The sequence below is a fragment of the Agelaius phoeniceus genome, chromosome 9, assembly GCF_051311805.1.
Source record: "Agelaius phoeniceus isolate bAgePho1 chromosome 9, bAgePho1.hap1, whole genome shotgun sequence".
Classification (NCBI taxonomy): domain Eukaryota; kingdom Metazoa; phylum Chordata; class Aves; order Passeriformes; family Icteridae; genus Agelaius; species Agelaius phoeniceus.
In genome coordinates this window covers 15,871,750-15,884,821 of record NC_135273.1, presented here as the reverse complement: position 1 = coordinate 15,884,821, position 13,072 = coordinate 15,871,750, and the positions used below count along the sequence as shown (strand labels likewise).

Sequence of the window (13,072 nt, the reverse complement as noted above, 5' to 3'; positions counted from 1 at the left end):
GGACATGTTTATTGACACAGATGTTAGTAAAGAGTAATTTGTGGGTTTTAATGAGTTACTAAGGAGGTCAACATGTGCTCATTAGTACGTGTAAATTATAAACAGTATCAATTAAGAATGTGTGAAAGAGAGTAATTTACATCTTTAACAGTGCAGAAATGGGTGACAAGGCCACAAATCCCTTCCAGATTTTAGATCTCTGAATTCTATTTTATCCAATTAAAACTAAGCTTTTGAAGGCCAGAAGAGGAAAGAAAATGGGTGAATTGTGAATTGTGTTTTCCCTCAGAAAAAGGGGGGGATAGGAAAGGGAATGAACATGGAGACAGCACATTTTTTTGCAGGAGAAATCATTGCTAAGGAAACTCAAAGGATTGAGTAATGAAACACAAGGAAGTAGTCAGGGATGCTAAACAATTACTTCTGAAATGGTCAGTATCTAAGTATTCTTTTCAATCTTTACATGCTTTGTTAAATAAATCAATTCTCTAGATTATTCAAACTGGTCAATTCTGTTTAAGGAACCCCAGCAGTGTTTTAAACTGTTTACCCCATCAAGCTACGCTCACCAATGCACATATTGTATAGTATATACATATCCACAAATGGATCAATTCATGCTACAGCATTGGGAATCACAGACTAAATATATCTGAAGAATTATACATGTAAATTATGAAACAAGCACAGCGAGCAAGTACACAAGAAAGTCTATTTTCATTTTAGTATATGTATTTTTAGGTCACCTGAAAATTACAAGGTACTTTGCAGCCACACTCCTGACAGTTCAAGCTTACCTGCGGTGAAGTGACTCTGAAAACTTAAGGCTTGCATAAATAAATTCCTTCACCTGCATATAAATCTGAGGCACTGACTGAGACATTGGAAGCTTCTTTGGAAAGGATTGCTGAGGAAATAAGAGATCATACTGATTCCAACAAGAACTTGGTACTAAACCCAACAATTAGAAAGCCATTTAACATTATCAACATTTTAATCTAACTAAACCTTTTCTGATCTCCAATACAAAGCTGCACGTGTTGAGCTGACTTCTACATCTGTTTAAATAAATAAATAAGCAGAAGAGAATTTTATCACTTTAAATTACAATAAAGTTTGGAGATTTTATGTAGTTCAAGATGCCCCTGCAGAAAGCAATTTACAAATATACATTAAAAAGCAGGTCTCAAACTGCTTTTAATCTGAATGAATAACATAGATGTAAACAGGATAAGAAGTTCAAAAATACAAACTTTTCTTTCACTAACAAAACAGTGCAAAAAAAAAAGTTTGAGAAGTTAACACTTCTGGGACTCTCAAAGTAGCTTGAGGATGCTTAGACTATTTTTTAAAGTTCACAAAACCAAGGCAGTTTGAATTATTTTCAGGAATTTGGATTAACATGTGGGAAATAGTAATATGTTTATAATAATAAAATCATGCTTCTTACTTGAATTTTAAAGCTGATACTGTATTTGGGAGAACAAAAGTGAATAAATTCACTTAAATCTACACAGACTAAATAGGTATTTCTGCACTGAACACATAATTGTTTCCATTTACAAAAAAATTATTTTTCTGTTTATGACTAATGCATGAGAAAAATAATTAACACCTGGTATCATCCATGAGTAATTCAATTTATCTTTAGGAAAAAAGCATCCATCAACAACAGCCAAAGCTTTGTAGTAATCATACATATATGTATAGCAGATAAAACTATTTAGTAGAAAATAAAAATTTCTGCGGTTAATTAGCAAAATATGCCATGCTAAATAGTATCCAGGGTATAGTATACTTCCAATACTGTAAGGGATTTCCATTCTATTTAACTTATTTTAGTACTATAATGGCTAAGTAATTTAATTTGATGGAGGAATGCACCCAGAAAGCACTCTGGAATCTCATTCAAAAATCAGCATTAAAACCTCCTTCAATTTTTCATTTTCATTGCAACACTGTATTGATGACATGCAGCTGTTACAATTGCTGGCAAATCCCTGCTGAACCACAGAATTAAAATAGCTTTTCATTTCTGCAGGTATCTGTAGCAGTGGATCTTGTACAAAACAGCTTCCCCCTACAGCAGCTACTCCCACTGTCATGTGGTTCTTAGACTTAGTGCTCCTCTACAGATTCCATCACGAGCCTCTTATTTCTTCACTGGTATTTCTAAAATCAGACTTGAATAGCAAAACAGGTTAATCACCTTTCTGAGAACAGAATCTGTAGTGAAAGAATGGCTGAGGCTACAAAAGGACATCCTACTGCAGTGCTATTACAGCAGAATTATTCACAGTCCCTTCATGTTTATTTTGCCCTACATGCTCAAACGCAAATATTTAAATTAAAAGTGAAATACAGAAATCATTGTCTCTAACCAATCTCTATTTTACATGTATTTTTGCAATACAACAGTTATACTGAGTAATTAAACATGAGCTGCAACAAAATTTAGCTACAGACAGATTGCATTATAATTACATAAGGACTTTATCAATTAAACTCTATTATTAATTTGTTTACAAAACAATGGGTTTCATTATTCACTCAAACATCTGAGCAAATGACTCAACCTTTCATTTTTATACTTACTTATGACAAGATAATTACACACAGAGAAGGTGATTAAGCCTCTTAATAGACCTAGCTTTTCAAATTTTAATTGTTTTTTAATTATAGAAATCATTACTGTCCCTAGTGTCTTCAACTGGATTTCCACAAACTTTAATAACATAAAAGTTTCCCTTACCTTATCAAGTTCTGGATCTTGAAAAGGAAATTTGCTAATAACAATTCTGTATTCCTCTTCATTTGCTACAGGGATAGGGCTGTAGTTGTCTGCTTCAAAAATATCCCTGGTGAGTAAGTGAAGTGAAAAAAATTTGGACATGTAACTTACAGTATTTTCTGGTGTTAAAATGTGTAATTAAATATCAATTTTACCACCACACTTAGGTCTGCATCTTCAAAAATTTTTAAGAACTTTACACATCCCAAGTATTTTTGATTACTTTGGAAATACTTCATATATCTTAACTCCTTACAGTATGTCTACAGTAATCATAGAGGAAAAAAATACCCAGAAGTGTTTTCATATGTGCTTAATACAGCAAAGGAACCTTACAGCAACTAATCCACTCCAGAATAAACTGTAGTATACCTACTGATTAAGGAAACCTGCACTTTTCCTACACAAAAGCTGATATTCAGAGTGTCTCACTCTGGCACCAGAACTACATATGGTCAATGGAGATGACTGAGACAGCTTCAAGCAGGAGGTGGCCACCTTGTTTGGGCACCCCCTGCACTTCTGTACTAGTCAAATGTCTGTAACAGAAGCACAGAGAACTGGAGAACATTAAGTGGTCAATTTAATAGTAAGGTTTTGCGTAATAAAACATTTTATAGCAAACAATTTCTGCACATTGAGACATCACACCCTATCTGCAAGGAGGCTTTGGAGTCCAGTCTCAGGCTTCCTGGGTTTAGATTTTTTTCAATCAAACGATCCCAAGGATGTGGTGGAAAACATCCTTCATTAAAAAAACATGAAGACATAGTGGCAATGTCAGCAGTTTGTCAGGCAGATATGCATATCAGCCAACAGCAGATATTAAGACAACCTAAATCAGGAAACTAAAGCCCTCCTGCAATAACCTGGCATTATCAGATTCCTAAAGAAGAGAAACAGATGTCTCTCTCCTGCTTGTCTCTCTGATAATGTCCCTTTGGAGACCTTCCCTCTTTCCATTAACGATGGAAGCAGTACTTGATGTCTCCTCTTCTAATTAGTAGTCACATGTGATGAATATCTTAGTCCTAACCAACCTGAAATTCATACACAGCACTTGAGTTCACAAATTCTTTCTGAATTACATCATAAAAACTTGAGCTCAGACAAAAACAATAAATGCAATACAAAAGGCACAACTATTCTGATATACTAACCTGAACAATCCAGACCACTTTTTAAGAAGTGTTTCATTGTATTGGTCTCTAATTTCAAATAAAAGATCAAATAGTCGGTTCACAGGAAAACCATAGCCCTAAAGGATGAAAATGAAGAGGGGATAGCTCATGAAGCAATACACTTAATTCCTCTCACAACACTTCACAAGTCTGAGGTAAGACTTGTATTCAATCTTATCATCTCTGTAACACAAATTACAGTACTTTCAGCACACTGTTACATGTTGATTTCTTAAAATTTTACCAAAGTATTTATCCTATGCATTGGAAAATTTGCACCATTTCTCCTTGTTTGTTAAAAACTGCAAGAATACTTTCTAATGATGCTCACTTAGTCTTTCAGCTAAAGAGTTAGTGACTACTGGAATGCTGTTATTTTTTATGGTGAGAAGTAAAGCATTTTTAAAAGACAAGAGCATACACAAATTACAAAACTAACACTAATTTTGCACAGAGATGAATAACTGATGCTTGCTAGATAGCCCAGAACACGTATGTTCAGTTCATAATAATGAAAATGAGGACCTAAGGCAAGAAATATTTTTTTTTTTAATATTACTGTGCAATTTTGGGTTTGATTTGTATATATGTTTTATGAAAACACAAACATTGCACTCACCTAAAGTTAAAATCTGACTATAAGAATTTCAGGTAAATTAGTAATACAGTATGTACCTGCAAAGTATCAGCAAATACTACAATGAGATTCTTCAGTTCCAGAACAAGGTCAGGATCACTGCAATATGACTGAAAGTGAGAAATTCTGATTTTATTAAAAGGATTTAAAATATGGGACATACATTTTCAAAGAATGGTATCACAGGTTAAACTCTCCAGCCTTAGTGAAAAACAATTTAGACTTGTTTGTCTTCACTTAGGCCAGCTACATAAAAGCATTTGTTAAATTTTTATATAACTATCAATGGTGTAAAAGTTCAGAAAAAGTCAACTAAAATATGTGATTGAGTAAGTACTAGCATGGTGTACTGAGACTGAAAATCAACAAATTACATTTATTTTAGTGGAACACAAGCACATTTGGTGGAATCAGTGTCAAAGAGGTTCCACAGGACATTCTTTTGACTACCAAGCTTAGGTTTAACTGATGCTGCACCACCTCAGACAGTTTTTTCCAGCTGTATGGGTAAAACTTAATACAATATTTTCTAAATAATTTCAAATTTAAATTGGATGAATTGGATGATAAAAGGTCAAGACATGAAGTTATTTACTAGGTGACTGAAACTGAAATTTGATTTTCAGAGGAGTAGAGTCATACAACTAAGGCTTTCACCTCAGCTTCGTTATTTGAAATACTGGATAAAGTAAAAAAATTCTATTAAAATAATTTAAAGCTGCATGAGAATACAGTATTGGTTGAAGACAATATACACCTGTTTCACCTTTCTTGAAGTTTTGCTCTTGACATACTTTATTAAAAGGAAGAGAATGGCTTATTTATCTAAACATTAGTCTTCAGCAGGATGATGTTAGAGAGATTCTGATTGAATTGGGTTTGATGGGAGTTATGTATATAGAGAAGAAATAGTGACCAAGAACATGACAAGACTTTGAAGAGTTCTTTAGAGGCTACATTATTTTCAACCTTTAAATTATCATATTCTTATGTAGGTGTATAAATCCACATGGAGATAATTAACTAGCAAAGTATTTAGCTTTAAAAATGCTGGATGAATATATCTCAATAATCCTCTCAAAAAAAGTAAAAAACTATGAGAACATCTCATGTACCACTAATGCTAATAAAGGTCCTATGATAACTATGGTTGCAATCTCAACTTTTTCCCCATTTTCCCCCAGGATATATGAAATATAAAATACTTCTTGAATTAAAAATCTATTTTAATAAAAATAAAAAACAACACTGCATAAAGAAAATGCTGGTAGCAACCTTTCAAAAGGGAAAGACAAAGTTCTTGTATTTTTTCTGACAGTAAAAGTTACACCAACAGTAAACATTGAAGCAATTTATTATCAGCCAGTCTGAGTGAACCATGTGTATTCCACTGGTTTTTCACAGAGGAATAAGAAAGAGCACCCAGTATCACTGCAGCTAAGGCAGGAATATAACTTTAGGAGACACACTTGAAAGCACTGAAATACCCAAGTGATAGAGAATTTCTCTAATACCTTTACTTCAACATAAACATAACACGACTAGAGCATTGAAGAGAGAGCTGCAAGGGTTTTGCTGCTGGAGTTTATTTTGGAAACACGGCATTTGGAATGATAATTAGGAACTATTTCCTGGTGGTGCTTTCAGTGCTGAACTATTCAATCTGATCTAATGAAGAGGTCAGTTGAGACTAATGAGGAAGGATTGCAATAATAACAGCAGATTAACTCTGCATATTCTAAACTGCTGGACTAAGAGAAGGTTTGGAAGACCCAGAGAGTTGTAAATCAGTGGAGGATTATGCAAATAGCCCATGGCTGTGGATCACAGCCTGATACTGTTGGGAAAAACAAAAGCTTGGCAGGCTCCCTACCAAATCTGAGCAATTTTTAATCACAAGAAAAAGAAAACATGAGGTGTAATTTTTCACTCTGTTGCTATCCCAGCTTTAAATACACAGAGCTCTGAAGTAAGAGGATTTAAACTGCAATACTATAAGGCTTCTCACTTACTGAATGTGTTCTAAGAACAGCAATGATCTTGGAAAGGGCCATGTTCCAGAGTTCATCAGTGTATGTCCTGGTTACCAATCCTTGGGTTACATGTAAAATGTGGTCTTCTACTACAAAGAAACTAGAACAAAATAATACTTAAATTACTAACCTGTCTCTAACATTAGAGCAAATACTACCTTTCACACCCAAGCATAACCAAAACCCTCCCCACTGGAGCAGCGACATTTTGGTAGGTTTGGTGTTGTGCTTCATCCAGAATGAAGGAAAAACGTGAAAAGTTTGTTTCATGCCATCTGGAGCCCAGGCTGCTGGATGGCCCTTGTAGGGCCTCCTGCTGGTAGGATCTGGATGCTCTTTCCTGCTCAGATCCTGAAATAACCACTCACATGATTTGTGCAGAAACTGAATCTTGCAGAAGAACGTTCTTGGACAACAGGAGAACACAGGTTGAATAAAGAATCAACACAGTAAAACTGAAATAAATTTTCATTTAGAAAACTTACCCTACAATTTGACTGAAGTATCTTCTATAGCCTTCTACTGTTTCATGCTTTCAATGAAAAAGAAAACAAGTTCAGGAACAAAAATGACACCAGGCATTAGCTTCAACTCAAATCATTGCAAAACTGAAAGTATTGATTACCATGCTTGACTGTGGTTGCAGAACTAATCTTGCTTGTTTCCTCCTTTGTTTTCTGTAGTAATTTTCAAATATTTCTCCATCACCCTAAAAAAAGACATAAGTAGTTCAAAAAAAGAATATTGACTCAGTGTGAAAAAGGCCCTTCTTAATTTAAAGGTAGTATTCTCTTAAACTAAGCACATATTTTGCATTTATTCCACATGTAAGCCTCCAGCTGACACCAGCAAAGTTTTGCAAGCATGAAATACTCAGAAATTACCTTCTTCTGTAGAGAAGCCCACAGGCTGTACTGTAAATAGAAGTTTTGCTCACACGCCTACATTTTGCCAAGCAATGCCATGCATTTTAAACAGTATGTCCATTTTTAAACTACAATGTTCAGAGTATATTAATATTCATAGACAAGGCATATTGCCTATTACTGTATAACTGAAACTCATTGTCTCCTAAAACATTTCTCTAGTTATTCAAGAAAGTAACTGCATTATAAAGTTGTTACAAAAATGCTTCTCTGAATGTGTGACACATCTGAACACTTAGCTGCATCAGCTTTGCCTGAGGAAAGACACACAGGAGATTTATTGAATATTTGTTTATTCTCTTTGGATTTATAAAGAGTGTGGAATTAGATTTTTTTCCTATCACGATCCTCAAAAATACAATACTTTCTGTGCCTAAAGATTATATTATGAGGAATTCAAGTAAATCCTATTCATCTCATTAAGATGACTATTCAGTAGAAACCATCTGTCCATTTGAAATCAGTGTTACATTGACTCATCTATCTACCAAACCACATGCAACTTGTATGCAAGCAAAATAAAGCAGCTTAGCATTTTTAAGGTTTGTTTTGGCTTTATGAGCCTATTATTAGGCCACTGCTATTTAGAATTCCATTACTTGGTCTTCCAAAAAGTCTCCAAATTATTACAGACATTTTATCCTACTGATCCAGCATTACCTACCTAAGCTTTACAAGATATAAATTTAGTTAATAATGAATATTTAGTTAATAACGAATATTTAGGTATATTTAGAAATACTGCTAACCTAAGAAAGCCTAAAAGAGAGACTTTGCTTAAAAACAAAAAAAATCCACTTGAAACCAAGATGCAAATTTACTAACACTGTCTGCTGCAGCAGAACTTTACACAGTATGCTCCAATTCATACAAACATAATGATCACAGATACAACCATTCACCTCCAGCTCAAACATCCAGTGCAGTTTTCAGATTGTTGACTTCTACCTCCACCATCAAATCTCTAGCCAGTCCTGACAAAAGCTTCTTGAGTGAAAAGGACTAGCTGTTCTTCTCAAATCCACACCACAAGTGGAGATGTAAAATATCTCATGATTATTTATAGACCACACTATACTATGCAGTCAAAATTAACAATTCAGGCATAACAACTGTTTGAACCACATGTGCTGAAACAATCACCAGAATACACCAACAACCCTGATGGTTCACTCACTGAATCAGTAAAGCCTAGGCAAGATAAAATGTAAAAAAACAATGCATTTGTTTTACCCGGCTTCCAAAGTTACATGTTTACATTAATTACTGTTTACAGTTTCCATCAGTTCATGTTTTGTTATAAATTTTAGGAATATTGCCAATATATCAAATCCTATTTCACACCACTTGTTTCACATTGATACAGTGTTTGTAACATGAAAAGGTAACATTACAAGCAAAAGAGGCAGGGGTATCTTCACCAGAATTTATATATACAGCATCTCACACAATACACGGGTTAAAAAAAAACTTTATGTATATTTCTCCTAAATTTCTAGTCCAAAGAAAGGTTACTGGCCCATAAACACGGTCTATGTTTGGTATGTACGTACTAGGTAGGAATCACAAACTGTGTAATATTCTGAGGCATATAAAAACTATGCTTTCTGTTTCAATATGAAGCAGCAGAGTAGAAAATTTCTATACTGTGTGAAATTAGAATATTTTCTACAATTTTGTAGCAGAGACAGAATTCATCAAGAACATAACACTTGCTGCAGGGTTCTAATTATAGAAATGAAAAGCTATCTGGTATCAACTCCTCTTCTTTGCCATCAACAAGTTCTCTAAACTCAACACAAGGTAAATGAGAAGGACTCCCAAAAGTTGCTAATGCACAACTCTAGATAATGCTATCACGGCTGATTAAGGAAATTATGCTGGCAGGAAATACAGAAATCTACATCAACAACCCTTTTTGATATCAGGGATCACTCCAAGTTGTTTTCTGTCTCCAGTAAATTTGAATCTGGAAAACTTTCAGTGTAAACCCAAAAAGTGTATCTTTGGATCAAGGGTGATTGGAACTTCAGGATCCTTGTCAAAGTGAAAAATAGAATTATGTATTACTTCTAAATGTCATCTGTCCATTTTACTTCCTGTTCCCTTATTATACTAAAGGAAGAAGTAGCAGCTGTTGTCAACTGGTATGCTTAGTTTTACACTTTCTTTTTAATGTGTTATTTCACACTGCTCTCTGTTAAAGTAAACAGTCCACTCTTTCAATAGTTCTGGCAGCCTGTCCTTCTGTTCCTCCCAACTTTTCAGTGAGGTGAACAATTAATGATGGTTTTGTTTGCATTTTTTTCTTAATAATAATAAAAAAAAAAGTTCCAGTGAAATTACATTTTAAACAGTATTTCAATATGCAAGCTTTCATGTACCACAGCTGCAAGTATTCCATAAAAAGAAGACAACCCAGCCTGAATGCTTGAAGGCAGGTGCAGCTGAGACCTGAGTAGAATAAGCAATACTTACAAGTACATCACCTATGTGTCACTGGTACTTGAATTCTATAAGTAATCTGACCTCAAAAGTAAATGAGACACAGGAAAGATAAAAAACAACAAATAATTCAGTACCATGTTTCCAAAAAATGTTTTCTTCCTTGTAAGCTTGTGCACTGAATCTCTTCTACAGAAGCTAAAATAGGCAATTGTGTCTCTGCCATTGAATCCAATTTAATCTGCCTGGGCACACCCTGTCAGAATCTGCAGATTTTGCTTCCTATTTTTGCTACTACTCTAATTTCCACACGATTCAGACTGAATATTCCTATGTTTTGTAACATTCATCCACATATTTGGCTAACATGGAACACTTGTGGGAACTGTGAAAGTGTAGATAGCAGTATTAAGGCAAACATGCATATTTTACATATATACTTTGCATATTTTACAAATATACTTAAAGCCACTTAGGTAATAAATGAATTCTGAAGTGTGCTTTATTATGCATACAAAAGCTCATGCCCTGAGTACCCACACCCATCTCAGCTGGTTCATCCAGAACTACTAACACTAGAAGCAATACATTTGCCTGTTTGGGAACTATTAAGAGTATGAAGAATGTGAAAATGAATATGTAACTTCAAAACTTTAATTCTCTTTTTAAGGTCACTTTAACACATACCAGAACAGAGTAGATGTGCAAACACCTATAGACTGGAGAAAAGTCTACAAGATCTTGGGCAGTTAAAACCTGAAGAAGGAAAGGAAAAACAAGAGTATATAAAACATATAAGCATATAATCTGCAAAATGGGATACATTACCAACAGAACTTGTCTACATAATAAAGATTCAAAAATGGCTGGCTTCTATTGGAAAACAATAAAACAATTACTCCAATCTCTCTTCCTTTTGCATTACAGTCATAAACTTTACTTGTGTTATAATGCCACACTCCTTTCTCTGTGTTTCCAGAGCTTTAAAGGTCTAAATATTGTCTTATCCAATTTAGGAATATTGAGTACTTGACAGATGAAAGAGTACTTAGCTAAGCTGAGGGCATCAACACCAAAATGCAGGATTTAGCAACATCAGAATATTCCAGTGGACCACATAATACTAACAGTGGGCAGGCAATATATGATGTAAGTTGCAACTGAATTCCAGAATAACTGGAAGTCCTGTGCAACTGAATGTCCTCAAACATAATGCTAAAGCTAGCATTAATACAAATAATATTTTAGCAGTAATTTTTCACCCTCAAATGCTGATCTGAACTGGTACACCTTGAAGGTCTTCTGTGTATTTTTCTAACTAACCATCTAAACAAAGTGTAAAGACAGTGAATTTTGTTCACTTTGAATAAGATGAACTGATTTAGTACAAAATTACCTCCTCATCATGCTCATCCTCATCTTCAAATGTTCGCTTCAATGTGACTTCATTCTTGGATTCCAAAATCCTGTTTCTACCTAAATGCATATTCCGACCATAGTTTACGTTATTCTGCTTCTGAAGAGCAGTACTGAAGGTTTTCTGCTGCTGTGCCTGTTTTAAGAGTAGACTCAAGTAAGAGGCATGCAAATCAAATTTCAACACTGATGAGTATATGCTAGGACATGAAAAACAGGTGTTGCAATTGAATACACATCAATATATAACTGTGTAACAATATATACACATCAATGTATAACTACAAGGTGCAAGCACACCCTCAGCCTACACCAGTGATTTTGCCTTTAATCAGTGTGGGATGATAAATGAGTTCAAAAGTGAATCCTGCATAACTTTTCCCTAACCCCCAGAATGACATTTTAATGGCAGAAAAAAAGTTAAAAATCAATCTGTAATTTATCTGATCATAAATTGCAGAGAATCAATATTTAAATGAAAAACAGGTATCTGAGTTCCCAGATACTTTTTTTGCTGTCTAAGTTAAGTCTAAGTGAGCAGTCAGCTACAGAAATCAAAGGCACCATATTGCCCTTACTATTGAAGGCAGCACAGCATAACCTTGCAATTAAATCTCATTTATAATAATCAATGCTGCATTTTACAAGAACCTTAGATGACAAAATGGCAACCCAACCTGAATTCTGTCAACAAGAAGTCAAATTAAAACCTTATTTGCTCTCTGAACAAATTTTAAAAGCATTAACTGCTTTAAAGCTTGCCGAGTAGTAGTGCTCTCAAGTGCAGACTATTTTGTGATGGAGCAAGGCCTCCAGCTGTCTCAGTGTCCTTCTGGCTCTTACCTCAGTCTTCTGTATGAGTAGCACTTCAGAGAGAACTAGGCTGTTATCTCAACACTTCTTTTGTCTAATTCATCCAGGCCAGCTGGCCACATAGGCTGCTCTTTGTTTTGGTGCAGTAGCTGCTGAGATACAGACTGTCCAGGAGTTGACTACTCAAAGTACTTCATAATTTCTTGAAACCTGAGATATACAGCATCTCTCCTTCCTTTCTCAGGGAGGAAATTACTTTGTGTCTAGGGCAGTGATAGAAACCACACAACGTGTTTGTATTTCACAGCTCTCCACCTTTACTCAGAGGTCTGTGGGATGACTGTAATCTTTGAGGGGTAACTCCAGACTAATGAAACTGAAATGTTCAGTAAACAACAGGACTGAAGTCATTCTCTTTGGCTGGCTTACCTGCTTCATGGCAGTTTCCCCAATTCTGTCAGAATGCTTTCGAATACTCTCTAAGAAGTCCTTGAGATCTGACATGGATATTTCTTTTATTTCTTCACGCAGTTTTGGAAGATTTTCCATCATTATCTGGCAAAAGCGGTATTGGCTAACTCTAGGAAGATACAGATTTTCCAGCTGCTCCATTGTTTTCAAAGCAGAATAGTATCTGCAAAGAGATTAAAATAAAATTATGTAGCTTCTTATAAAAAGTTGGTAAAATAAATTTTCAAATATATATCAATATCACACATGGAATCAATTTACTCTATTATAATAAATAAATCTAATTAATTTATTCTCAGAAAAATTAACAATCAAAAGGTCATCCATATAATGCTTTCATTTGGAAAAAAACCCAGTGA

At 34.6% G+C, this 13,072-nt stretch overlaps 1 protein-coding gene across 4 annotated transcripts in view; it reads right to left on the bottom strand.

Annotated features, from left to right (window-relative positions):
* EXOC6 (exocyst complex component 6) overlaps nt 1–13,072 on the bottom strand; it is an 85,778-nt gene that overhangs the window by 44,564 nt on the left and 28,142 nt on the right. For all 4 annotated transcript variants that reach the window (XM_077183057.1, XM_077183058.1, XM_077183060.1 and 1 more), the window contains 10 exons: nt 12,672–12,876; nt 11,410–11,565; nt 10,701–10,769; nt 7,268–7,351; nt 7,128–7,174; nt 6,622–6,742; nt 4,648–4,719; nt 3,952–4,049; nt 2,753–2,858; nt 798–907 (listed from right to left, as the gene is read on the bottom strand). In XM_077183057.1, the coding sequence (XP_077039172.1) occupies nt 798–907; nt 2,753–2,858; nt 3,952–4,049; nt 4,648–4,719; nt 6,622–6,742; nt 7,128–7,174; nt 7,268–7,351; nt 10,701–10,769; nt 11,410–11,565; nt 12,672–12,876 (1,068 nt within the window). The remainder of the gene's footprint in view (nt 1–797; nt 908–2,752; nt 2,859–3,951; nt 4,050–4,647; nt 4,720–6,621; nt 6,743–7,127; nt 7,175–7,267; nt 7,352–10,700; nt 10,770–11,409; nt 11,566–12,671; nt 12,877–13,072) is intronic.